The 27,831-nt window shown below is 44.5% G+C and overlaps 1 protein-coding gene across 3 annotated transcripts; it reads right to left on the bottom strand.

Annotated features, from left to right (window-relative positions):
- On the bottom strand, positions 1 to 27,831 carry LOC115207611 (death-inducer obliterator 1). 3 transcript variants are annotated; one of them, XM_029774876.1, is made up of 16 exons: positions 27,697 to 27,831; positions 20,740 to 20,860; positions 19,331 to 19,449; positions 18,060 to 19,050; positions 17,150 to 17,483; positions 16,594 to 16,818; positions 12,459 to 12,669; positions 9,141 to 9,672; positions 8,802 to 8,961; positions 8,373 to 8,489; positions 8,116 to 8,223; positions 7,495 to 7,648; positions 6,688 to 7,331; positions 6,343 to 6,432; positions 6,050 to 6,245; positions 1 to 4,559 (listed from the first exon to the last, which is right to left on the bottom strand). In XM_029774876.1, the coding sequence occupies exons 3-16, from the start codon at positions 19,410 to 19,412 to the stop codon at positions 580 to 582; spliced, it is 7,824 nt and encodes a 2,607-aa protein (XP_029630736.1). In that variant the 5' UTR covers positions 19,413 to 19,449; positions 20,740 to 20,860; positions 27,697 to 27,831; the 3' UTR covers positions 1 to 579. The 3 variants fall into 3 exon arrangements, with proteins under 3 accessions (XP_029630736.1, XP_029630735.1, XP_029630737.1); XM_029774875.1 differs by having other exon boundaries at positions 8,068 to 8,223; positions 27,697 to 27,830; XM_029774877.1 differs by lacking the exon at positions 19,331 to 19,449 and having other exon boundaries at positions 8,068 to 8,223.

Raw genomic sequence — 27,831 nt, 5'->3', positions numbered from 1 at the left:
TGTAGTCAAAGTAGGTTTAATTGGCCAAGTTTAAACAAAATCAGGACATTTCAACTGTTAACTGTAATTAGCAACACTATAGATACAACCATTCAGTGCTTGACTGATGAACATACAAGCACATACTGTCATATACGTTAGACATATACGTTAGACTATAGCAATCAATGTGTTTCCTCAATTCTCACATTATCCATTCCAGATATATGGCTTATAATTTCTCTACTTAGAAAAATGTGAATAAAAACATACCAGTATATACACAAATATCTACATTACAAGGAAGGGAGTTAATGAGTTACTTTCATGTGATTATTGTACCACGTGAAGGTACTTTGACAGGAGAAAGGTAGATGTAATATATAAATTACATGGTATCATACTTAAGACCACAAAATTAGTTTCTTTAAATGTGTTAAAATGTATAAAATGGCAAAAGGAATACAAAAATGTGTAGACCTTTCAACTACAAGAGCATTCACAATAATGCCTATTTACATGTACAGTTATGATGCTGAAAGTGAAAGTCACAGGGTGATTGGGTTACTACAGAGAAAAGTGGTCCACAGAAGTAAGACATTATGATGTGTTTTTATCACTTTCCACCTCTGCAGGTTTATCATTCTCCTTTGGGACATAAGATTTGTTTGATTCTTTTTTGTCTTCTCTCTTTTCTTTGCTCTTGCTCCTGTCCCGGCGGTCTCGGTCTTTGTCCCTTTCTCGGTCCCGTGCTCTGTCTCTGTCGTTTTCTCTCCTGTCAGGCTCTCTCTCCCTGCCTCTGTCCCGGTCTCTGCTCCTGTCTCTTTTCCTTTCTCTGTCTCTCTCTCGGTCTCTGTTCCTGGCTCTCTCTCGGTCGTAGTCTCTCCTGTCAGGCTCTCTCCCCCTAACTCTGTCCCTTTCTCGGTCACGGTCTCTCTCCCTGTCCTTCCTCTTGTCTGTCTCTTGATTCCTATGCCCGTCTCCCTCTGGAGCCCTGTGCCCGTCTCCCTCTGGAGCCCTGTGCCGCTCTCCCTCTGGAGCCCTGTGCCCGTCTCCCTCTGGAGCCCTGTGCCCGTCTCCCTCTGGAGCCCTGTGCCCGTCTCCCTCTGGAGCCCTGTGCCCGTCTCCCTCTGGAGCCCTGTGCCCGTCTCCCTCTGGAGCCCTGTGCCCGTCTCCCTCTGGAGCCCTGTGCCGCTCTCCCTCTGGAGCCCTGTGCCGCTCTCCCTCTGGAGACCTGTGCCGCTCTCCCTCTGGAGCCCTGTGCCGCTCTCCCTCTGGAGCCCTGTGCCGCTCTCCCTCTGGAGCCCTGTGCCGCTCTCCCTCTGGAGCCCTGTGCCGCTCTCCCTCTGGAGCCCTGTGCCCGTCTCCCTCTGGAGCCCTGTGCCGCTCTCCCTCTGGAGCCCTGTGCCGCTCTCCCTCTGGAGCCCTGTGCCGCTCTCCCTCTGGAGCCCTGTGCCGCTCTCCCTCTGGAGCCCTGTGCCGCTCTCCCTCTGGAACCCTGTGCCGCTCTCCCTCTGGAACCCTGTGCCGCTCTCCCGCCCTCCCTCTGCTGCGGTCTCTCTCCCGGCTGCGTTCCCTCTCTCCTCGGTCTCTCTCCCTGCCTCTGTCCCTCTCCCGGCTCCAGCGCTTGCCCTGGATCCTGTCCCATGGCCTGGCCCCTTGGGGCCCCTCACGGTCCCTCTCTCTCCTGCGGTCCTCAGACAGATCCTTCTGCCTTTCCGACAACCCAGAGGAAACAGGGATTGGCTCCCGGTCTTTGTGGCCACCCTCAAGCCGACTGGCACTGTCTCCACCGCGGGGCTCTGAGCCCTCTCTAGTGGAGCTGCTCCTTCTCATGTCAGGCGAGTGTCGTCGCCAGTGGTCATCCCTGTGGGACTCTGGGCTGTGGCCCCCCATGCGGTTTGGTAGAGGTATGGGGCCCTCTGGAGGGGTCGGGAGCAGTGGCCCACTGTGGCGGGTTGGTCTTAAGTCAACTGGATTGTCAAGTCGAAACCGGTCAGGTCCTCCGAAATGCTGAGGTGGGCCCCCCCAGTGGTCTTGAGGGTGTCTCTGGTCATCATAAGATCCCCTGTGTGGTGGTGGGGAGGGTGCTCTAGAGTCCCGAAACTGGTTAGGTGGATGGAAACGCTGTTCACCCACATCTCCACTGGGAGGCGCGCCTCTCCGCCCCTCATACTGGTAGTGTGGAGGTCCTCTGTAAGAGGGGCCTGGTGGGGGAGCCTGGTTGTCTTTGTACATGTGTGGAGGGGTCTGACCCTGGTGATGGTCCATGCTCTGCTGGTAGGAACCAACACTGGCATTGTTGTACTGATCTACAGGGGCTCTTGGTGGGTCGATCATGGGTGCTTGGGACCCATGATCCCCAAAATGAGAAGGCGGAGGACCTCTAGGTCCGGGGAAGTGGGATGGAGGGGGTCCTCTGTTGTCAAAGTGGCCTGGGGGAGGCCCTGTGAAGGGAGGAGGGGGGCCTCTGGGTCCAGGGAAGTTGAATGGAGGAGGGGGTCCAGTGAACCTTGCTTGAGCTAGACCATTTTGCCCATCAAAAGTAGGAGGTGGGGGAAGGCCATGGCCCTCTATGAACTGGACTGAAGGTGGGCCTTGCTGCCCCGTGTGCTGGGGAGCCAGGGAACCCATGGGGGAATTGAACATCTGGGGAGGTGGAGCTCTCTGGCCCATCGGCTGGAATGGAGGGTGTCCTCCACTCATGGTCTGGAGTGGAGGTCCAAGGGGTGCCTCATACTGCTGCTGAGAGCCACCCCACTGGTTCTGATAGGGAGGGTAAGCAGCAGGAGTTGGCCCATACTGAGAGTACTGAGACTGGTCACTCTCCACTTGCATGGGTGAAGGAACCGGTATGGGTGGAGGTCTCTGCATAGGTAGAGAGCCTGACAAGGAAGGAATACTCTGCATGGGTGGTGGCCCAAGCATTGGAGGTGGACCCTGCATCGGTGGGGGTCCAAGGTGGGGTGGGAAGGTGGCTGTAGGAGGAATGTCAGGAGGAGCTCCATAGCCCATGTAGCCTGATGTTTCCATGTGTAACATGTGGGAGGATTGGGTGTCCACCGGGGTGGAGCTATCCTGGGTGACATTCTGAGACAGTACATTAATTGTAGGTGAAGCTGAGGAGTTGTTGTTTGCGGACATCTTGAAGTAGCCAGAGGACGTAGACTCTTGACTGTTCTGCTCAGAATTAGAAATCTCTCCTGTCTTTAAAATGCTGGCTGCATTTGGCCAAATACTGTATTTGTCAAAGTCACTCTTGGTTGGGTCGACTTCCTCCGATTCCACAGTTTGTTTCTCCACGTAATTGACCTCCATATCAGGTTCTACACGCTCACCTAACAGGGGAATGGACTCCTCTGTTGTGTCTGATTCCAGGAAGGGAAGAGATTCTGTTATAACCTCTTCTTGGGACAGTGGTGTTTCTGGTTCTTGGACATCAGTCTGTGGTGGTTGCATGGTGGCTGAGACAGGAGCAGGAAGAGGTGTCTCTTCTTTTTCTATTGAGTCTGAGGTTAGCCTCCTGGGGTCCCTACTCGGCCTGGGGTCCCTGCTCTGCCTTGGGTCCCTTCTCTGGTTAATCAAAGGAGCGGCAGCAGAGGAGGATTTCATCAACTCATCAACCTTTTTTCCCAGCTGCAGGAGCTGACTGTTGGCCAGTAGGGATGGCTGTGAGATCAAGCTATCAATGACTGAGAACGAGGCAGCTGATGTCCCTGTGGTTGACCCTGGTTGGTGGATGGATTCCTCCTGCTCCTCAAGCTGACGTTTCTGCTCCTCAATCTGTTTGTTGAGATCCTCCAGCATTTTCTGCTGTTCGGTCAGACCTCCAGGTGCGGCCCTGGCTTGACCAGGGACATCAGTCCTGACCTCCTCAAAGATGGTGTCATCCTCCGGATCATAGGCCACATCGTCTAGATCCGTAGCCTCTGGCTGCTTGATGACCTCAGGTTCTTTAACTAACTTCTGGGGTGCTCCATAGCCCATACCTGGGTCATACTCCTCCTCTGGGTCATATGGTCGGTCATCCTCATCCACCTGCTTCTCCTTAGAAATCTGTCCAAACTGCTGAACGATGGGATCAAGCAGAGTAGCAGGGCCGGCTGAGACGTCAACAGCACCATGCTCAGAAGGGGACAAGGACGCCTCAGAGTCATGCATCTTGTTCCCAAACAAAGTCTTCAGGATGGTCTGAAGGGGGGTGGCATTGGTAGCAGAGGACAGAGCAGAGCTGGAGGAAGGTGACTCTCTGCCTGTAGCAGGGGCTTTGACAGAAGACAGGAAGGACAGCACTGATGAGGCTGCCATGGAGGTGGATGAGGTCTCTGAGGAGCTGAGAGAGGGAGGTGTACCTGGGGGGGATGTGTTGAAGGGAAGATCTTGGGTGTACCGCAAGGCTTTCTCTGCTTTCACTTCAGCCTTGATGGCCGAGGATGGTTTTGGAAGGCCTGTGTCATCTAGGTCTCTGATTTGGGTCATGGAACGCTTCTCTTCAGTCTCAAAGGAGGCTACAGCACGCTTCTTGTCCTTCTGGCAGATCACCAAGCCGAGGAGGAGGTTAGGGCGCGCTGGCTCAAGACCTACAAGACAGAAAGGTAAAATAATGAAAATGGAATAAAAACATATGTATCCACTCACATACTTGCATATATCAACTAGATTCAAGAAACATTTCCAGAGACGGTGAAATGATAACAGTGAAACAATAGCTTATTTCAAACACCCCCTGATATGACAGCAACATAGGATTTCAAAAACAGATCACAAAAAAGTGTTGATTTAAATTCACAAGCTGTGGTCTTCACGTTCCATTTTGAATTGTTTAAACATTCAATAACATGAGCAAACAATGCCACCTGTATAATCAGGTAAAAGTATAACCATTAAATTATAATATGAATGTGTCAAAATAATATAAAACAAGAATTGTAGGCCACAGACAACCTTTATAAAAGTAGTAAGAATCATCACACTGCTGAACAGTCAAACTCCCCATCATACTTTGAGAAATGTGACTGTCTAATGCAGTGCACAGACTACATGTTCCTGTCTGATCAAACAACCTCATCACCCTTCAAAGTTACACAAACACTCACATTCACCAGTTTCAAAAAGCTTTTCATCTTGTTAGATTGTCATTAGTATGCATTCTCATGAAGTCACTTGTAAATAAGTGGACATTTCCACATATTCTTTATGATGCCATATAAAAAAGACTATATATTTGTTGTAGAGTGCAGTCCATTCAGCTTATGTTTTTAATGACACATACCAACCCAACCTCTGCTGACAAACTAAATGGATGTGTGTTTCTTGATTCTTAAATTCAGTCTGACAAGTGGTTGAAAGCCATAGATTATTCTTGTCCTTAATCTTCTTGAAAACAGCAACATGAGTGGGCCAATCTCTGTCCAAGGCTCACTGAGCTGGACCTCTCTCAGGATAACTTACCATGGCTCCCCAGGCATTCAGTTTGTGGTATGGGATGGGCTAGGTGCAGGTCAGGTGCTGCCGCTTCAGTTATGACATGTAAGTACTGGAGATCCACTAACGCAGTAGACCAAGTTGCAGTGTAGAACACTTTAAATGTAACATGCTGTGGCAGATGTCATTTTCAGAAACAACATCATTACCCAAACAATTTTCACTGGAGTATCTACAGTGCAGAGTATAAGGTGAGCCTTAAAAACAACAGGCTGAGACTGACATCTAAGGTGGCACCAACCTGTGATGCACAACATCCTTTATTTAAGACAGACATGTGATACAAGATAATATACACAAAGTACACAGAGCGCACAGAAAAAGTACAGAGGGATGGTCATGGAGGAAGGCAACAACAAAAGCACATGATCGCCCCCTACAGTGTATATCGTAAATCAACTTCATGAAACAAGCTCTCATTTCACACAGAACAAAACTAACTAACAAAACCCTGAAGATACCACTCAGAAAAAAACTATAGACTGACATCATTACTAACTTAATTGTGTTCAGGCATATTGACACATCATAATGGAACCCGTGTGTGGATTATCAGAGGCCACTGTGTCTCCCTGCAGATGCTTACCTGGCCCATCGAAGGGTAACAGTTTGGAGGGCAGAGGGTCCTTGGCACTCAATGGGATGAGGTACAGGTCTTTGATGCGTCGGTTGTTGTTGGCGACCACTCCAAAGCGCTTCCTGCTACTGAAATAAGAGAAGAGAGAGACATAGGCCACCTCCTCTTCCTCTGTGGCTGGATGGAACCGGATCAGACACAGCTCCTGGGGACAGGGCAAACCCAAAAGAGAGAAGTGTGACCTTAGGGTCCTCAACCAAGAAGTAGGTTGTGTATAAATACCTCATGGTGAACAGCTTTACCTTGGACAGAGACGTTTTTAGTTTCCCCACATAGTCCCACACGGTGCTGGGGGAGATTCGGCCTCCGATGTGGATGGTGTCAGGTAGATCCTGTACAGGAGTAACAATGTCACCTTTGTGTTGAACTCTGATGACATTATTACCACATCTATTCACAACCAGATCAAACAAGTAATACATGTATTCTGGTCAAAATTGAGTTCAAATTTCACTATGATTAAAATATAACAGCTGTCATGTCAGTCTCTGAGTTATTAGTTCGACAATGTGTTTTTTCTTAGCTCACGTAAAAAGAACTACAACTACCATTGACCTACATTTTTTTCAAACAAATGAATAACCAACCTCTTTCAGGTGCTCAAAGGTTCCTGAGACCAGGTATGCTTTAGTGACAAACTTAGCCACGGTGTGCATGTTGACGAATCCTTTCCACATCATCTCCTGACTATGGAGGAAGATGGCGGTCTCACCCTCTGGAGGAGGCTCTGACGAGGCAGCTTTCTGCATGACGGGCCTGGGGATGGAGGGTGGAGGAGCCGGGGGCATGGGGAGGGGCCCCTTAGGCACCACCTCCATCACTACAACCGGAGCAGGCTCTGCTGGGATAGGTCTTGAATAGGTATCTGTTGGAATGGGTCTTGAATAGGTATCTGTTGAGATTGGTGCCACCATGGAGGTGTCTGGGGCTGAGTGGGTGACCGTCACTCCAGAGCTGTGTCTTGCCATGCGGGGATCTCTGCGGGTGATGCTGACAGAGGAGACGGCTGGTATGGTGACAGGGGCTGGGGTCTGGGGTGGAGGTAACATGATGCTTGCGTCCTCATGGTAGGGCAGGGGCTCAGGGACTGGCGTCTCACTGCCGGGATAATTGACCGGGGCACGTTCACCTGAGGAGGACCTGGGCAAGCGCCTCACCTCTTGCCTCACCTCGGGCTTCTTGGAGAGTTTGGCCTTCTTGGCTGCTGGTTCATCGTCTGCAGACTTCTGGCCTGGAAGAGAGGAAACAGAGGCTACTTAAACCTTCAAATCCACCAAGTGAAGCATGGGGTAATAGAAATTAAGATATTTCCTCAGATCTTTGAGGGACATATGCCACCGTTTCTTACATACCATCAAAACGCTTCACCTCTCATTCTTTTCATTCATTTTTACCTGTACAGATTTTGCAGTTGAGGTCAAAGAGGTGGGCCCTGTGTTCAGCCGTGGTGTCCCGCATCATGCTGAAGATATCTGGCAGGGCACTGCCACTCCTCACCCCAGCCTGAACTGAGCCAGAGAAGGGAGTGGAGCCAGCTTCCTCTTGTTCCTGAACACATTGGAAAAGAGACCAGAGAGATAGTCAAATCTACAAACTGACCTTCAATGGATTCTCAAAATAGCACATAAAACCATAGCCAAATCTGATGAGGGCCTGAATACCAAAATTATTCTAAGCAACCATTTGTTGTATGGCAATAAAGTTCTGATACATGAATCATTAGATCAACTGTAAAATGATAGCTACATTTATGCACAGTGGGTGTGATTTGAGTAAAGCAAGGCTGCGGGGCAGATGGCAATGAGCTTCAGTAGGACAAAGGGACAGTTTAAAGAAGGATAGGACAGGTTGGTAAGATAATTCAACTGTAAAACCACAATATATTACCCAAATGTTAGCCACCCAGCATAGCATGGTTCCAGTCTTATGCAGGGAAAATGAAGATGAAAGACAAAACCACCACTTACTGCAGCAGATGCCATGCGAGGAGATGGGGAGGTGCCAGAGATACATACATCTCCATCAGACATTGGAGGAGCGTCCTCCATGTCCACATCATGGGGGCCAGCATCCTGCCTATGGCTCGATTTGGACTGCCCTGTCTGGGATCTAGCGCTGGGAGCCTATGGGATAAAACGTAGGTCATCAACTTAGTGTCTGTAGCAATAAAGGGAATATAAGGCTAGTTGTGATATTTAGTTGCACAATCAATGAAATTCCAAGTATTGCTCTGGTCATAGAATTATTGGTTTCCATTATCATGTTCTCTTACCTCAGTGGTGTCAGGCTTCCTCCACTCTGAGATCTCTTTGGAGAGCAGCTCATCTGCACTCAGCCTCACCAGCCTGAAGGGGCTGACCTCTCCCCAGACCACCCTGTAGAAAAGGCCCTGAGACAAGCACAACACGCTGTCATTCACATCATTCTAGGTCTGGTAGGCTGCGCATCTGGGTTGGAGTGAACTTCCAATATTCAGCAGATTCATTTAAATCCAATTCATGACTCACAATCAATTCATGTTGTAAGTGAATTTACCCACATACCAACAACGCATTACTATAATATAGAAAGACAGTTTGTCATTAAAATGCACATGGCTTTCCAACATTCAGCATATTTGATTCAGCATACACAACTTATCGCTTGACTAGTCTCTTCTGCAGACACAAAAGAGCCCAAGTCAGTGTTTCTGTGGACTGACCTTGTTTTTGGGGTCCTTCAGGTTGAACATGAGGCCCCTGTACTTGTTCTTGTACTTGCTGTCCGTGCACAAGCAGAGGTTGAACATCTCTTTCTCAATGTTGACAGCCAGTTTTCCCACCTCGTTCTCAGACATATTCAAATCATCACTGTCACTCACCCTGGTGGAACAATGAGATACAACTCACATTTAGAGCTCATTTCAGGCAAATCTATTTCCCATTGGCCTACAACAATCTTATTCTCTTAGAAATATAAACATTCAGATGAATGACCTTAGGTACATGAAGCTCACAAAACAATAGAAACTATTCTCTCCAATAAACGTATGGGTACACACCTCTTGTATAGGATGTCTGTGAGCGAGCGGCGGATGTTCTGTCTCATCTGGTTGTTGGGCGGAGCCGTCGGGCACATCATGGAAGGTGCTAAAGTGGCTGGATCAGGGCGTCGGGAGGAGGGGGCTGGTGAGGACGGGATTCTGGACGGACTACGGCCTAAGGAGTCTCTCTGCTGGGGCTGGGGCTGCTTCTTAGGGATGGTAAAGCTGGACTTGCCGACCCTCAGGGCCCCTGTGACGTGATGTCGTGGGGCGTCTAGAGAGCCAGGGGCAGAAGGGGTCAGGACAGCAGGTGGTGGTGGTAGTTTCTTGGATTTGGTTGTTTTGCTAGGAGGGGGATATGGTTGTTTCTTTGGTGCCTTAGCACTGCTGACTGGAGTTGCTGGTTTGTTGCGTCTGGTGTATATCTTTAATACTTTGGGGCCAGGAGACTTCTTTCCTCCTTTGAGTGGCATTGTAGAAGCAGGAGACTTCTTCTCAGGGGGGGTTGGTTCCTTCTCACTCTGGTCCTCTTCACTCTCCTTTTCAGGAGCTGCGGAGGATAAAACAACTTATTTTAAACTTAAGTACAAACAGTATGTGAACCATCATAAACATAAGGTCAAGTAAATAGAATTCAGAATTTAGGACATGTAGGAACATTCAATGTGATCTTGGGGTGGTGTAAGATATCCCCACTTAGATTCACTTAATCACTGACTGTCAGACAGCATCTGACCAGAATGCATACAAAAAACACCAAATGTTGGTGATTTGAAGACAGGACCTCCTCTCTTTGTTGGATGTAGAAATAAATACCTTGACATTAGAAACACAAAATAAACCTGGTTAAATACTCTTTCCACACACTGAAAAAGCCAACAATATGCACACATACAACAATGGGTTGAATTAATATAAAAACAGAAAGTTAGAACGTAGAAATCTCCATTATTCTCCGGCAAAAATGTATCGCCATCATGTTGGCGTTGCAATTTGAATCCTCTTAACATCAGTTGAAATGGTGGTAATCCTTTTCATGAAGAATGTCAGCAAGACTCAACACTTCAGTCTTATCAGAAAGGATGAGCTGGCTAAATCCTCACAGGCCTGACTACTAAGCAACAGTGCTCTCTGATATGAATGGTGCCTGCATAACCAACATTTTACATCCGTTCCTGAGCTACAGCTCTGGATCCCAATCAACAACCCATTAGATCAGAACAGATACTAGTTGTGTCCAAAGACACCCTGTCTAGAAAGTCACTGGGTAAAGGGGTTTCTCCCTTTGTCTGGTCTTTGAAGATCCCACCAGTTGACCCACTATCAAGTGGGCCAAAACAACCAATGTTTCCCAAAAGTTCAACTGAACTTGGAACTTACCATGTCAAGGAAAATAATGTCTGAACATTATATATCTTCATACTACCCACCTAAAATCGGATATGTTCACCACAGAAAGTAGAGCTGTGAAGCTAGCAAAGCTAGCAAACAAAACAGTGTAGTGATGTCCTAACATCATCTACCTTCAGGGGTACACGCATTTAATGAGAATTCAATAAAGACTAAATATGTATTGTCAAGGAATATTATCAACCTCAACAATTCAATAAAAACTATTCAAGATCAATGCAACATCTTCCACAGACATGGGTTGTGCATACTAGCTCAAATAAAATGTGTATGACCATGTCAAAATATGTACATCTATATTAGTTATAGCTTTGTTAAAGCAAATTAAGCTTTTCTGCCATGTCTGTATTGCTCATTACCAAAGTATGAGAATTTGGGATGTACATGCAAAACGGCAATACCCGAGTGCCATCAAGAGAAAATGTTACTGCCATCACCAACTACACAATTACTAATTGATCCAGAGAAACAATTTCGAGTTGACTGATTTGTACCAAAAAATATAGATCTCGTTGTCAAACAATAAAAATGTCATAATCAGAACTTGTATGTCTGCAAAATAAGATATTACAGATCAGAAGATATAGACATGTGAGCATCCCTCAAGGTCGAGAGTAACAGACAGCTGGTATTATGGTGGATAAGATGGTTCCTGAGAGCGTGAACTACCAAATACCTTGTGACTGCACTCACACTCCAAAATCCCACAACCTGTAATATCTGCCTTCTTAAGTAACCTGGATAAAGCTAGGAACCAAAGCAGAGTTCCTCATAGTGAACAATACACTCAATTGTCCCTAAATATATATTTCATATATTTTCATATCAGTAAATCAGAAGTGTGGTATAACTTTTAGGTGACAACAGTCTGCCCCCCTGCTCTTTATGTATAGTTTATGAGGACTCTGGTCTTCCACTCTTCTTGTGCAGTCATTCTAATACTTCTGTGCTCCTGTGTCTTCAGCTGGTCTTGTCTCAGTAGAAGAAACTATAGATTTCCTGTCCCAGCTGTTCGCCAGTCTGTCCGCTTCAGACTTGCACTTCCTCCTGGCACGGTGTAGATCTGTGGCACATGCTGACAGAGCAACTGGCCAGGACATCCCCATTAATCCAAGACCTCTCCCATAATCAATCAAGGCATCCAAAATCTGTCTTAACACCTTTTATTTTATTGCCAGTGTCGCAGAGGGAGTTTGGATGCATGACATTCAATATGAATAATAATGCAAACTATTTGAAAAACCAGCACGTTATTCACAAAACTAATAGTGAATACTTCCTTGGCTGCGCTGAAGAGACATGGCTGAATTAAATCTGCAGTGAGCTGTATTTCTGTATTGTCCACTGTATAAATCCAGGGATAAAAAGTCACAGACCTACCTGCTGGAGAGAAGAGGGAGGGACTGCCTTCAGATGAACAGCAGCTTTGGCAAGAGGAGCACGTGGAGATACTCACACGCACCACATGGATGCCAACACACACACAGCATACAGTAACCTAGGATTTATATGAATCTACACAAGTAATCCCCAACCATTGCTTTGTTCATGGTTACTGATTTTCTTTTTAACAATAGGGTTTTCAAAATAAATCCTAAAATACTTATCTTTGTATCCATTCATTGCAATGTGTACTTACCCACTCTGCATACCTGACTAAGTAACCAGGCCCTGGCAACATACTCAGAATACATTTGGGGACCCAATGTCATTACAGTTTTCCCCACAGATATGGGTCATTCATCTAAGCCATTACGTCACCATGATAACAACCACATTTATAATGGGCAAACAACGTGGTTTTTCAAAGAACCCGTAATAGATCAATGCATATCATACATTCAACTGGCTCACTAGACAACCCCTATAGTGTGAGAAGATAAACAGTTAAGAGTGGATTATTAAGACCTTCAAAGAGATACATACACGTTTTGTTTAACACTGTTGGTGGTGCTATGGGTGTAGTCTTTTCTGGCGTTACTGCATTGTAATTATGGTCGCTGGACCAGGACGACATGGCGGGTGGCGGTGGATGCTCTTCGTGTGACTCTTCATCACCATCCTCATCAGCCTCAGCGTCAGACTCTTCCTCCTCTGTGGACTTCTTGCTGGTCTTCCTCCCAGTGGTGGAATTCTTCTGGATGGACAGACAGACATTCACTCAAATCAGTAAAGGAAGGGTTTCATAGCAAAATATTGAAAGTTATGGTGTTATGTAATGCAGGACGATGCACATTAAAATGAGAAACAAGGTTATTCACAAGTTAATTGAATTTCACCTGTGGTGTGTTTGTGCATATGTTCTGCATATGTTAGGTTCAATTAAATACTTAATGATCAAAGTCTGACATCAACCTCAATTCACCAATACATCAAAGCAAATGGACAAATATACAGTACCAGTCAAACGTTTGGACACACCAACTCATTCAAGGGTTTTTCTTTATTTTTACTATTTTCTACATTGTAGGATAATAGTGAAGACATCAAAACTATGAAATAACACGTAGTAAACACATCATGTAGTAACCAAAAAAAGTGTTAAAGAAATTTGAGATTCTTCAAAGTAGCCACCCTTTGCCTTGACAGCTTTGCACACTCTTGGCATTCTCTCAACCAGTTTCATGAGGTAGTCACCTGGAATGCATTTCAGTTAACAGGTGTGCTTTGTAAAAAATAGAATTTGTGGAATTTCTTTCCTTCTTAATGTGTTTCAGCCAATCAGTTGTGTTGTGAAAAGGTCGGGTTGGTATTCAGAAGATAGCCCTATTTGGTAGAAGACCAAGTCCATATTATGGCAAGAACAGCTCAAATAAGCAAAGAGAAACGACAGTCCATCATTACTTTAAGACATGAAGGCCTTAGTCGCAAAAACCATCAAGCGCTATGATGAAACTGGCTCTTATGAGGACCGTCACAGGAAAGGAAGACCCAGAGTTATCTCTGCTGCAGATGATAAGTTAAAAAGTTCGAAGCCTCAGAAATTGCAGGCCAAAATTTTTTTTCACAAGTAACAGACACATGTCAACATCAACTGTTGAGAGGAGACGGCATGAATCACGTCTTCGTGGTTGAATTGCTGCAAATAAACCACTACTAAAGGACACCAATAAGAAGAAGAGATGTGCTTGGGCCAAAAAACACAAGCAATGGACATTAGACTGTTGGAAATCGGTCCTTTGGTCTGATGAGTCCAAAGTTTAGATTTTTGGTTCCAACCGCCGTGTCTTTGTGAGACGCAGAGTAGGTGAACGGATGATCTCCGCATGTGTGGTTCCCACCGTGAAGCATAGAGAAGGAGGTGTGATGGTGCTTTGCTGGTGACACTGTCTGATTTATTTAGAATTCAAGGCACACTGAACCAGCATGGCTACCACAGCATTCTGCAGCGATATGCCACCCCATCTGGTTTGGGCTTAGTGGGACTATCATTTGTTTTTCAACAGGACAATGACCCAAAACACCCCTCCAGTCTGTGTAAGGGCTATTTGACCAAGAAGGAGAGTGATGGAGTGCTGCATCAGAGGACCTGGTCTCCACAATCACCCGACCTCAACCCAATTGACATGGATTGGGATGAGTTGGACCACAGAGTGAAGGAAAAACAGCCAACAAGTGCCCAGCATATGTGGGAACTCCTTCAAGACTGTTGGAAAAGCATATCAGGTGAATACCTCATGAAGCTGGTTGAGAGAATGCCAAGCGTGTGAAAAGCTGTAAAAGCAAAGGGTGGCTATTTGAAAATCTCAAATATAAAATATACACTGCTCAAAAAAATAAAGGGAACACTTAAACAACACAATGTAACTCCAAGTCAATCACACTTCTGTGAAATCAAACTGTCCACTTAGGAAGCAACACTGATTGACAATACATTTCACATGCTGTTGTGCAAATGGAATAGACAACAGGTGGAAATTATAGGCAATTAGCAAGACACCCCCAATAAAGGAGTGGTTCTGCAGGTGGGACCACAGACCACTTCTCAGTTCCTATGCTTCCTGGCTGATGTTTTGGTCACTTTTGAATGCTGGCGGTGCTTTCATTCTAGTGGTAGCATGAGATGGAGTCTACAACCCACACAAGTGGCTCAGGTAGTGCAGCTCATCCAGGATGGCACATCAATGCGAGCTGTGGCAAGAAGGTTTGCTGTGTCTGTCAGCGTAGTGTCCAGTGCATGGAGGCGCTACCAGGAGACAGGCCAGTACATCAGGAGACGTGGAGGAGGCCGTAGGAGGGCAACAACCCAGCAGCAGGACCGCTACCTCCGCCTTTGTGCAAGGAGGAGCAGGAGAAGCACTGCCAGAGCCCTGCAAAATGACCTCCAGCAGGCCACAAATGTGTCTGCTCAAATGGTCAGAAACAGACTCCATGAGGGTGGTATGAGGGCCCGACGTCCACAGGTGGGGGTTGTGCCTACAGCCCAACACCGTGCAGGACGTTTGGCATTTGCCAGAGAACACCAAGATTAGCAAATTCGCCACTGGCGCCCTGTGCTCTTCACAGATGAAAGCAGGTTCACACTGAGCACGTGACAGGCGTGACAGAGTCTGGAGACGCCGTGGAGAACGTTCTGCTGCCTGCAACATCCTCCAGCATGACCGGTTTGGCAGTGGGTCAGTCATGGTGTGGGGTGGCATTTCTTTGGGGGTCGCACAGCCCTCCATGTGCTCGCCAGAGGTAGCCTGACTGCCATTAGGTACCGAGATGAGATCCTCAGACCCCTTGTGAGACCATATGCTGGTGCGGTTGGCCCTGGGTTCCTCCTAATGCAAGACAATGCTAGACCTCATGTGGCTGGAGTGTGTCAGCAGTTCCTGCAAGAGGGAGGCATTGATGCTATGGACTGGCCCGCCCGTTCCCCAGACCTGAATCCAATTGAGCACATCTGGGACATCATGTCTCGCTCCATCCACCAACGCCACGTTGCACCACAGACTGTCCAGTAGTTGGCGGATGCTTTAGTCCAGGTCTGGGAGGAGATCCCTCAGGAGACCATCCGCCACCTCATCAGGAGCATGCCCAGGCGTTGTAGGGAGGTCATACAGGCACGTGGAGGCCACACACACTACTGAGCCTCATTTTGACTTGTTTTAAGGACATTACATCAATGTTGGATCAGCCTGTAGTGTGGTTTTCCACTTTAATTTTGAGTGTGACTCCAAATCCAGACCTCCATGGGTTGATAAATTGGATTTCCATTGATTATTTTTGGGTGATTTTGTTGTCAGCACATTCAACTATGTAAAGAAAAAAGTATTTAATAAGATTATTTCTTTCATTCAGATCTAGGATGTGTTGTTTAAGTGTTCCCTTTATTTTTTTTAGCAGTATATTTTGATTTGTTTAACACTTGTTTGGTTACTACATGATTCCATATGTGTTATTTCACAGTTTTGATGTCTTAATTATTATTCTACAATGCAGAAAACAGTAAAAATAAAGAAAAACCCTTGAATGAGTAGGTGTCCAAACTTTTGACTGGTACTGTATATACAATTTTAAACTGCTGCCAATTCATTACGTTGGGGGAAAAAAACAATTTAGTAAATCATACGACAGTTGTCTGTAATTTATTAGACACAGCTGAATAGATGAAATAGCTATTGAAAAGCAATCAAATGACGGCAAATATATTTCTCCTGGGGCAATGTCCCCCTGTCTCTCCTCCACAAGATGTTCCTCAGACCAGAATTGTGTTCTGTAGTTCCTACTGATGCAATCAATCACCAACCTTTCCATGAATGTTTGCTACCAATGACTCAGAAAGAATTACAATCTAGCAAGTAACCAATAAACATTATTTCAGGTCACTATAATTACTCAAGATATTTCTGAAAAAAATCTAACCAGTTGTATAACCCAATTGGTAATGAAATATTCACACTCAATTTCACACTCAAAATTGGTGTACCTTTTTGGCCCGATTTAGAGAACGTATTTCAAAACATTGGAATGTATGAGGCCTATGCTTAATTTGGGCTCCACACAATATATTACTAACCAGTTTCAGTAGGTAAAAATGTAATCATCTTCGATATCTTATGAACCCCATGTTTACCTTGGGCGTTGCCCTGGTACCAGGTGTTTTCTTCTGTCCCTTGGCCTTGTCTTGGTCTTTCTGCTTAGGTTCATCTTTCTGCTTGGGCTCAGAGATGGACTTGGCTGCCATGGCTGCGGCGGCATGTCTCAGGATACACTCGCTGCCGCAGTAGACAGAGTCCTTCAGGGCGTTCTTCTCACAGCCTGGCCCGATACATTTGGGTAGATTAAACTCCTCTGTTGCCTGTTGAAAGTCAAACAGGTCACACAGGTGCACAGTGCAACACGGTTGTTCCAAATACAGGTTGTCCTGATACAACTGAAAACGAAAACCTACTTTCACTACAAACAATAAACACATCTCAGAGTTTGATATGTTGTCATTGCTTACACATTGAGTGCTTTTAATCAATTATTAGTAATAAAATATAAACATTCAATCAAGTATTCACACCCATCCCTAATATGGAGCTCTCAGATGTCTTTCAGAAAGGTATTATTGGCATGACAAACTTGAACAGGTTTTTTGTTGGGTTCATCCACTGGAGCTATGAGAAAAGTAATAGAAAACCTACTGCCTGAAAAATCTTGATCTTCTTTTTTCCACTGGGGTTTGTTGTTTTCTCTATTCTCCCTTTAATACCCAAGTCATCTCCACCCTTCTCATCTGCACCAGTAGCAGCTGTAGGTGAGGAAGCTGCCACAGAGGGGCTCTGCTCGGCCTTGCGGGCCCCAGGGACAGCTGCTTTAAGTTTGCCATTGGGCTTGGCTGTCTGGCTCTTCTTGGTGGTGCAGTTGGGGCAGACGTAGTCCTCCCCGTTCCTCTCCATCAGACGTCCACGAGCCTCAGTGATGCCCACACAGTCTCCATGGAACCACTCCTCACAGCGGTCGCAGCAGATCATGAACCTGAACGTACACAGAGCACTTAGCAGAGCATAGAGAGACTACTATGCAAACAGTAGCAATGGGAGGGTTACATATTGTGATATTATTTTTGACGATTTATATCACATTGTTTTGACAATGTTGCTATATTTTTGCGCTAGTTGGCTGTACCTGCACCAAAACTCCAGTATTTTACCTTCACAGCTTGTTCTCCATCTTTTAAATAGGGAGCCAATTTGTTTTGAGCACTTTTATTTTCCTGACTGATCAAAATGTGTTTCTCATGGCTTTCTCTCTGGTCCAGCGACCATGTGGTGAGCAATATGGAACATTGAATCGTAGTAAAATAACAGTATCGAATCGCAATACATATAGAATCGTGAGAATCGCAATCGGCAGCAAAGTATCGTGATAATAGTTTACAAGTCAAGGACATCACTCGGGTTAACTAATCACTAACTATTCATCCCCTTGTCGGTGGGAAATGGAGGCTATTTTGATCACAATCCGTAATCCATGAAGGATCAGACAAGCATTTTTAGGTACTAGAGGCATCAGATTTCCAATTGAAATGCAAAATAACATCCAAATGCTTACCTTTTGTTGTGTTTCTGTCGACAGATGCAGTACAATGCATTAGGGTCATATCCTTCAGCGTCGCCCGAGTCACTGGATGATGAGGATGATGGGTATTCATCATCATCCTCTTCCTCCTTGTCTTTGCGGGTTTTTGCCCCTCCCCTGGACTTGGTGTCTCTCTTGTTTGGGTTGGTGCCCCTACTGGCCGCCTTGGCAGGACTGCTGGACCTGGAGGCATGCCTCCCACTGGTCTCCACAGGCTTTTCCTCGCTCTCTTCTTTTTCATTTACCTCCTTCTCGTCCTCCTCCTCTTCTTTTTCTGACACTTCTTTCTTCACAGAGTCCTGCTCTGGCTGCGGCTGCACTGTATCCTCCTCCTCTTTCTTTTCAGGGATGATTGTCTTCTTGTCCTCCTCCTTCTCCTCCTGGGGCTGAGGCTGGGGCTCTTTAGGTGCATCTCCACTACCCTTCTCTTCATTGTCAGAGCTTCCATCGTCACTGACCGAGCCACCTCTGCAGCTGCCACGGCCTTTAGAATTCCGAGTTGTCCTCTTCCTGCTCGTCTTCCTCACTGGGGAATCTGGTTTACCCTCCACAGACTTGGCCTCTGTGTTGCCGTCAAAGCTGGCCTCAGAGGCAGTCTCCGCATCTGTATGGGTCTGGGAGGGAGGGTCCCCACCCTCTACGCTGCCAGGTGCACTCCTCCTCCCCACTGTACGCGTTCTCTTGGTGGTTAGCAGGAACTCCTCCAACTTGTCAGTGCGTTTGGCCTGCCTCCCGCTGCGGCGCACAGGCCCTGCATGGCCATCCTGGCTCTCAGCAGTTGTGTCTCCTGGCATTTCTCTCTTGGCTATGGTGGTCCGGCGGAATCTCCAGGTCTTCTTGAACTCGCTTGTGGTCTTAGCAGATTGCTCCGTCTCCTCTAGCTTTTCCTTAGTAGCATTGTCACCGTGCTCTTGGTCTTCTTTATCTACTCTGTCCTTCTGGACCTTATCGTCCTCTGGGATAGCTGTTGATGGTATAGACACATTAAGGGCCACAAATAATGTGTTTACGTGAAGTAGCAGATTTTGCCAATCAAAAGACTATGATTTACTAAGCTAATTAGGTCTTCAAAGCGTATATAGGAATAGTGAAATCCATTGTTATTCTAGTAATCCTGACCCTACACACTAATCAACACCTTACAAAGAGTAATTACAGAGAATCCAGCAGTGCAGTGCCCATTAAAGTTAGACAAACAAGATGCCCCCCTCATTGACAAGGGAAAGGAAGCTAGTCCAAGGTACCTTGAGAGCTGCTATCCATAGGGTCCTGGCTCTGCTCTGGCTCGAGAGCTAGATAGAGCTCAGGGCTCACATTCTCCTCCATAGATGATGGAGTCACTCACTACTTTCAAAAAGAACGTCTACAGTTAAGAGAAGAGCACAAGAGACGAGCTTGAGATAGCTACTCTTCAACTCCATTTAACTGAAGAGTGTGGTTGTTTTGGGGAGGGTGGGTGGGTGGAGCAGCACTTTGTCAATGTTCAACTACCTTCTTCATATCGATAGACAACCCTTTTCCCAAAATTATCCAAATTTGTTTTTGTCAGCCATTGCTATCGTCTTTTCATACCATCAATTTTCCTCATTTCCACAAAATGGCTACAGCAGGTTGGTTGCTGTAGTTATAATGATAACTCTACCCGTAGTTGAATAGTGAATTTATCCTTGTTAGCCTAGATCTCGTTACACCACAAACCATGGTAAAATGACAAAACAGCAGCAGAAGAATTTTGATTGAACGAAGTTATGAGTATTTTAAAACCCCTCCTACAGAACAATATTTGTACATCTTCAGGTAAAACAGTTTTACAATGCCATATTATCACCTTGCTGTTCATTGTTACCTCTTAAAATATTTGATATTGAAAATGATAATGGAAGGACAGAAAATCTGAGGCAGTTCACTAATTGGGCCAAATTCTCCCATGTCGTCAAATTCGTACAATTAAGCAATAAGGGCTGATGGGGTGTGGTATGTGGCCAAGGGCTGTTCTTAGGCACGACGCAATGCTGCGGATTGCCTGGATACAGCCCTTAGCTGTGGTATATTTGCCCTATATCACAAACCACAGATGTGCTTTATTGCTATTATAAACTGGTTATCAATGTAATTAGAGCAGTAAAAATAAATGTTTTGTCATACCCATGGTATATATTCTGTTATAAACTGGCTGGATCAGCCCAGAATGCTGATTGGCTGACAGCCGTGGTATATCAGACCGTATACCAAAGGTATGACAAACATTTATTTTTACAGCTCTAATTACGTTGGTAACCAGTTTATAATAACAATAAGGCACCTTGGGGGTTTGTGATATATGGCCAATATACCACGGCTAAGGGCTGTGTCCAGGCAATCCGCGTTGCGACGTGCCTAAGAACAGCCCTTAGCCGTGGTATATTGGCCATATACCACACCTCCTCAGGCATTATTGCTTAAATATACCACGGCTGTCAGTAAATCAGCATTCAGGGCTCGAACCACCCAGTTCATAAAAACTATATAGAACACCACTACTGGGACAAGCCTAGTCTGTTGAAACATCTACATTTACACGATTCCTATGGTTTACAAAATAAATGGAACCACCGTAAATCAAACAAATGAGTGCATGGCATCCGTTCTTTGACAGAATAAAACATGAGCCTACCTGCTGCTCTGTAGTGGTAGGGCACTGATAAAGTGCTTCTCTGATGACAAAAGTGCTCCTTTTCCACTCACAGCAGGTTCTGATCAGTACTCATCACAGGTCTGGAACTGGGATCTTGGACCTGTAGATAAGTCAGAAAACATCCGTTAAGCATTTGAGGGTACGGAAATTGCAACAGTATACAGCCTTGAAAAACATAATGCATCACAACAGGTTGGCACCCATCCAACGCCTAACTTTTTTCAATGTGTGAGACACTGTCAGGGACTTCAGATCATACAACGTCACGGATTCCAAATTCAAGACACTGCTGAAACAGGTTGTTCTCTGACAGTTTGTCTATATGAGATCACTTCCTTTAGTCTCATGATAACACACATTAGCAACAATAATTCACTTCATCTAGACCTATTGAAATAAAAGGTTGCAAAATAATAGAATAGTGACTACTGCAAAAAAGGTTCAGTGTGTAGGGTACAGACATAGTCAACTTGTTAAGTAGGGCCGATTTAAAGGTTTTTTGGATGCCGATTATGGTCGATTATATTGCATTCCACGAGGAAACAGCATGGCAGGCTGACCACCTGTTACGCGAGTGCAGCAAGGAGCCAAGGTAAGTTGCTAGCTAGAATTAAACTTATCTTATAAAAAAACAATCAATCTTCACATAATCACTAGTTAACTACACATGGTTGATGATATTACTAGGTTAACTAGCTTGTCCTGCGTTGCATATAATCGATGTGGTGCCTGTTAATTTATCATCAAATCTCAGACTACTTCGCCAAACGGGGGACAATTTAACAAATGCGCATTCGCGAAAAAAGCACAATTGTTGCACGAATGTACCTAACCATAAACATCAATGTCTCTCAAAATCAATACACAGAAGTGTATTTCTTTAAACCTGCATATTTAGTTAAAAGAAATTAATGTTAGCAGGCAATATTAACTAGGGAAATTGTGTCACTTCTCTTGCGTGCATTGCACGCAGAGTCAGGGTATATGCAAAGGTTTGGGCCGCCTGGCTCGTTGCGAACTAATTTGCCAGAATTTTACATAATTATGACATAACATTGAAGGTTGTGAAATGTAATGGCAATATTTAGACTTAGGGTTGCCACCCGTTCGATAAAATACAGAACGGTTCCGTATTTCACTGAAAGAATAAACGTTTTGTTTTCGAAATTATAGTTTCCGGATTTGACCATATTAAAGACCAAAGGCTCATATTTCTGTGTTTATTACATTATAATTCAGTCTATGATTTGATAGAGCAGTCTGACTGAGCGGTGGTAGGCGGCAGGCTCGTAAGCATTCATTCAAACTTTGCAGCGTTTGCCAGCAGTACTTAGCAATGCTTGATTCACAGCGCTGTTTATGACTTCAAGCCTATCAACTCCTGAGATTAGGCTGGCAATAAAGTGCCTATTAGAACATCCAATAGTCAAAGTTAAATGAAATACTAATGGCATAGAGAGAAATAGTCGATGCATAATTCCTATAATAACTACAACCTAAAACTTCTTAACTGGGAATATTGAAGAACTGGGAATATTGAACCACCAGCTTTCATATGTTCTCATGTTCTGAGCAAGGAACTTAAACGTTAGCTTTCTTACATGGCACATATTGGACTTTTATTTTCTTCTCCAACACTGTGTTTATGCATTATTTAAACCAAATTGATCATGTTTCATTATTTATTTGAGACTAAATAAATTTGATTTATGTATTATATTAAGTTAAAATAAAAAAAAGTGTTAATTCAGTTTTGTTGTAATTGTCATTAGTACAAACATCGGCCGATTAATCGGTATCGGCGGGTTTTGGTCCTCCAATAAATCGGCATCGGCGTTGAAAAATCATAATCGGTCGACCTCTACTTGGCACACCTGTATGGGGAGCGTCGCTGCACAGCTATTTTCAGGTGTCTCCAGAGATCGGGTTCGATCGGGTTCAAGTCCAGGCTCTGGCTGGCCACTCAAGGACATTTATAGACTTGTCCCGAAGCCACTCCTGCATTGTCTTGGCTGTGTGCTTAGGGTAGTTTTCCAGTTGGAAGGTGAACCTTCACTCCAGTCTGAGTGCGCTGGAGCAGGTTTTCATCAAGGATCTCTCTGTACTTTGATCTGTTCATCTTTCCCTTGATCCTAACAAATCTCCCAGTCCCTGCTGCCACCATCATGCTTCACCGTAGGGATGGTGCCAGGTTTTCTCCAAGCGTGACTCTTGGCATTCAGGCCAAAGAGTTCTATCTTGGTTTCATCAGACCAGAAAATCTTGTTTCTCATGGTCTGAGTCCTTTGTTTTGGCAAACTCCAAGTGGGCTGTCATGTGCCTTTTATTGAGGAGTGGCTTCTGTCTGGCCACTCTGACATAAAGGCCTGATTGGTGGAGTGCTACAGAGATGGTTGTCCTTCTGGAAGGTTCTCCCATCTCCATAGAGGAACTCTGGAGCTCTCTCATAGTGACCATGAGGTTCTTGGCACCTCCCTGACCAAGGCCCTTCTCCCCTGACTGCAGTTTGGCCAGGCAGCCAGCTCTAGGAAGAGTTTTCATGGTTCCAAACTTCTTCCATTTAAGAATGAGGGAGGCCACTGTGTTCTTGGGGACCTTCAATGCAGCAGAAACTTTTTGGTTTGTGCCTCGGCACAATCCTGTCTCGGAGCTCTACGGACAATTCCTTCTTGCTCTGACATGCACTGTCAACTGTGGGACCTTATATAGACAGGTGTGTGCAATATCAAAACATGCCAATCAATTGAATTTACAACAGGTGGACTCCAATCAAGTTGTAGAAACATCTCAATGATGATCAATCGAAACAGGATGCACCAGAACTCAATTTCGAGTCTCATAGCAATGGGTCTGAATACTTATGTAAATAAAGGTACCTGTTTATTTATTTTTTTATAATTTCAAAACATTTCTTAAAATAACTGTTCGCTCTTTTCATTATTGGGTAGTGTGTAGATTGATAATTGAATCCATTTTAGAATAAGGTTGTAACGTAATAAAATGTGTAAAACGTCAAGGGGTCTGAATACTTTCAGAATACACAGTATATCTCCACCCCAAAAATACATGATCTAAATAAGCTTTGTTGCACAATTAAAAAGGTCAATACAGTGCTAAATATAAACCTACCACCATAAGACACACTAATAATTTAATCAAAATAGTTTAACCTGCTTTTTGCAATAAATCACTTATCTGGCTTTCAAGTCCGTCTATGAAAATGCCCTTTTTGTTATAAATTTAGCCAGAATCATGCACATCCTCTAATAATGAACAACTTATAATAGCAGGCATTATAGAAAATTAACACAGGTCGCAAACAAATCCATCAATTACAAGCCCGCGTGCTAGTGAGTAGCCAAGATAACTTTCTATTTCAAGTCTAGCCTACTTGGATCTATTTGCTTGCTAACAAAGTAGTACAGTTGAACTGTGATTAATAGATCCTCTAGCCTGTTCACTTTGTTTAGATATTGAAATCAAGTGGCCTACCTGGATAAGATGCTTATTTCTCAGAATGAAAATGAGTTGCCAATCCCTTATATAAACGCGTCTTTTAATGCTCATTGCACAATTAGAAAACACAGACTAGACTGCTGACGTTTACGTCTGTGGCTAAAATGTTGCTAGCGGGAGCGACATAAACTGAGCATTAATTTCCCACAATCATGGTCATTGATACTCTCGTTTTAGTAGGGTCTGCTCTACTCTACATTTTGGGAGTTGAGACATAAAAACGGTATCGTTAGAAAGGTTAAGTTGTCGTCTGCTACAGTAAAATAATGTATCTAAGCAGTTCAGTGTCCATATGACCGATTCTGTTGGACCAAACTTCAAATAGCGAGTTTAAATTGCTTGTCAGAGAATACATTATATTTCGTCTTGCGAGTAGGCTGGGGGACGGGCTTGGTGTCTGAGTGGGAAGTTGCGAAGGAGACGGAACACTCATAAAAACTGAAAATACGACAAACCTAGTCTAGATTCTAGCGATACAGGCACTTGGAACATCGCGCTATAACATAAATTTGAATTAATAATTTGATATATCGCCCAGCCCTATGGCACGACAATGGCTCTTCCCCCTCAGGAGGCTTAAACGTTTCAGCATAGGCCCCTCTGATCCTCAAAAAGTTGTACAGCTGCACTATTGAGAGCATCTTGACTGGCTGCATCACCGCTTGGTATGGCAACTGCTCGTCATCTGACCGTAAGGTGCTACAGAGGGTAGTCGTACGGCCCAGTACATCACTGGGGTCGAACTCACTGCCATCCAGGATCTCTATACCAAATGTTGTCAGAGGAAGGCCCACAAAATTGTCCAAGACTCCAGCGGCAACCGGTACCGAACAGGCGAAACCTCTGGGACCAAAAGGCTCCTGAACAGCTTCTAACCTCAAGCCACAAGACTGCTAAATAGTTAAACCAAATAGCCATCCGGACTAACTATTTTTTACTCTACGTCCACACATTTGTCACAGTTACACACAGCTGCTACTGTCTATCCTGTTGCCTAGTCACTTTACCTCTACCTGTATGTACATATCTACCTCAATTTCCTCGTACCTCTGCACATCGACTCGGTACTGGTACCCCATGTCTATAGCCAAGTTATCGTTACTCATTGTGTATTTATTCCTCATGTTACTATTTATTATTACTACTACTATTGTATTCTGCATTGTTGGGAAGGGCCATAAGTAAGCATTTCACTGTTAGTCTACAGCTGTTGTTAACGAAGCATGTGACAACTACAATTTCAGAATATCTCAATGAGAAAGGTAATTGGTGATGGGGGATATACAAATGCAGCAAGAAAAGAGAGACAAGACCATTTCTGCAGTTTTGGGGGTTTGCCTGGGATTCAAGTCAGTCATATTTATCTCTGAATTGGTGCATTAATTGACAAAACATCTGTATCATAATAATAAAACTTAACTGGGTTGTAAAAACATATTAAACTGTCACTAAATAAACACTTCAGACCAACAACTTGACATCAAAATTACATTAGCACAGCTCTGGGAATGGCTTTGGCTGTATAGAAGTTGCCTAATACACAAAGTTGTAAAGTTTTAAAATGTGCACCCCATTGTATGTTTCAATGACTGACAAACACACATGCAGGGAAACATTGACATTTACTTTCACATGTTAAGATTCAATATCCCATTTACATTGGTCTGATTATTCTCAAATGCATTTCTCATCCCTGATTTACTGTTGGGGAGGGTACACCACTGAATATAAATGGTTATTGTATGCCAAAAGACCATATTGATGGTATTAATGGACAAATGCAACGCAAATTAACCAAATTTCTACAACTCACCAATAGATGAAGCACTTGCCAAAAGATACAGACCCTACCGTTACACTCAGGGTCGAAAAACGTACCTGAATGCAGGGATGGGATATGCTACTGTACTCCAAATTTTACCTTAATCCACACTTCTCAACATTGAAATACTGCCAGATGTCTGGGAAAACTGCACTTTTCGGTGTACAAGTGCATTTATTCTATTGCCATTTATCCTGTTATCAATAAAATGTACATGTTAATAGTATATTCTGTTTACAATTATTATATTTTAATTAAATGCAACATATTTGCTTCCAAAATGTATGTAGGTATATATAGCAGTCTTCATAAAACATTCTGATTGAATGGCTTGTCCTGCACTTTGTAAAAACCCTGCGTGCATATTGGAAAGATATATTGGTTCCTTTCTAAACATAGCAATGTGAATGCAAAGGGACTCGGCCCACAAAATAGGTGAAGTGAACTGGCAAGAGTTGAGTCCTCATTTAAAGGCAGAGTGGTAGGCCTATTGACATTTCTTCCCCTCCTTTAAAACATAGTAATTAATTAAATAGCCTCACCCACAAAATAAAAAGGAATTTTAAATGTCTGGATTTGAATTTACAGCGATTCAACGAAAGACATAATACTAGCAAGAGAACCGCGATGCTGGGATGAGAGGGGTGCACCGCGGATTGTTCCCCGATCATGGTCACGACACACGTGAGAAAACCACTCCCAGAGACCCACCCCAATTGGCATGTTGGGTGAAGGGGTGGTCACTGCAACATTGCTAAAGAACTACAATGTTATTCTAAACTAAATCGTGGGGAAGTGACAGTGATCGCATACTAATGCCTGACGTTATTTTGCACTGTGCTAGCTAGATAGCTCTCAGTCCAGGCCTAACAGAACACTGCGAACCATCTAGCTAGATCTTGACAACCGTTGTAGGAACACATCACATGCTCGACTTTGTCTTTCGGATCATACAAATTATAATCCCGATAGTCGTACTCGGGTGGCTGGCAAAGAAGTATCTGAATGACACCGAAGAAACAATTATTGACACGAATCGCTTATCGTGTTACCGTTAACGTAGCAGTAGGTCGCAAATGCAAGGCGTCTGCGTCCACTGAGAAATCGGACACGATCGTTAGCTAGAAAACGATGAGATTTATGTTGGGTGGCTAAATATTGTACGCCACAACTAGCTAACCAAGTACTTGATGTTTTGCAAATTTACTAGATAAAAGCATTGAAGTAAACTCGAGAAGGATCACACACCCACCATTTTAATGTAGCAAACTATGTAGCGATCCCCATGCAGTGACCTCAACATGAATTCATGCCACCAGACAACATGCGTTAATGCACACACAGATAGGGACTCGTTTAAAGCAAAATAAGTTACGTTTACGAACATACAATTAGCGTGATGTATTACCCGCAAATTACGTTACAAAACGCGGAACGTTAGCTAGGCCACCACCACGCTTCGACTGGCTAGCTAGCGGCTTACAACTAGCTAGATACTTTCAAATATAAACAGTATTCAACCGTACTGTATCTAGTAATTGCCAAAGAATGCCACACAAGTATAGTTTGGGTATATAATACGTTGCAATTCGACCCACTTGTAAACATTGACGATATTTTACGTTCTTGCACAGTCTCCGTTTAGTCCTCCATTTTCATTTCGTGTTGGTTGGCTCGCACTAGCTGGCAATGCAGAATGGCGCTGACTGATTGTCAGCTAGAGGAGAGCTATT

The sequence above is a fragment of the Salmo trutta genome, chromosome 14, assembly GCF_901001165.1.
Source record: "Salmo trutta chromosome 14, fSalTru1.1, whole genome shotgun sequence".
Taxonomy (NCBI): domain Eukaryota; kingdom Metazoa; phylum Chordata; class Actinopteri; order Salmoniformes; family Salmonidae; genus Salmo; species Salmo trutta.
The sequence above is the reverse complement of the archived record's forward strand: the minus strand, read 5'-3'. Positions and strand labels throughout refer to the sequence as shown.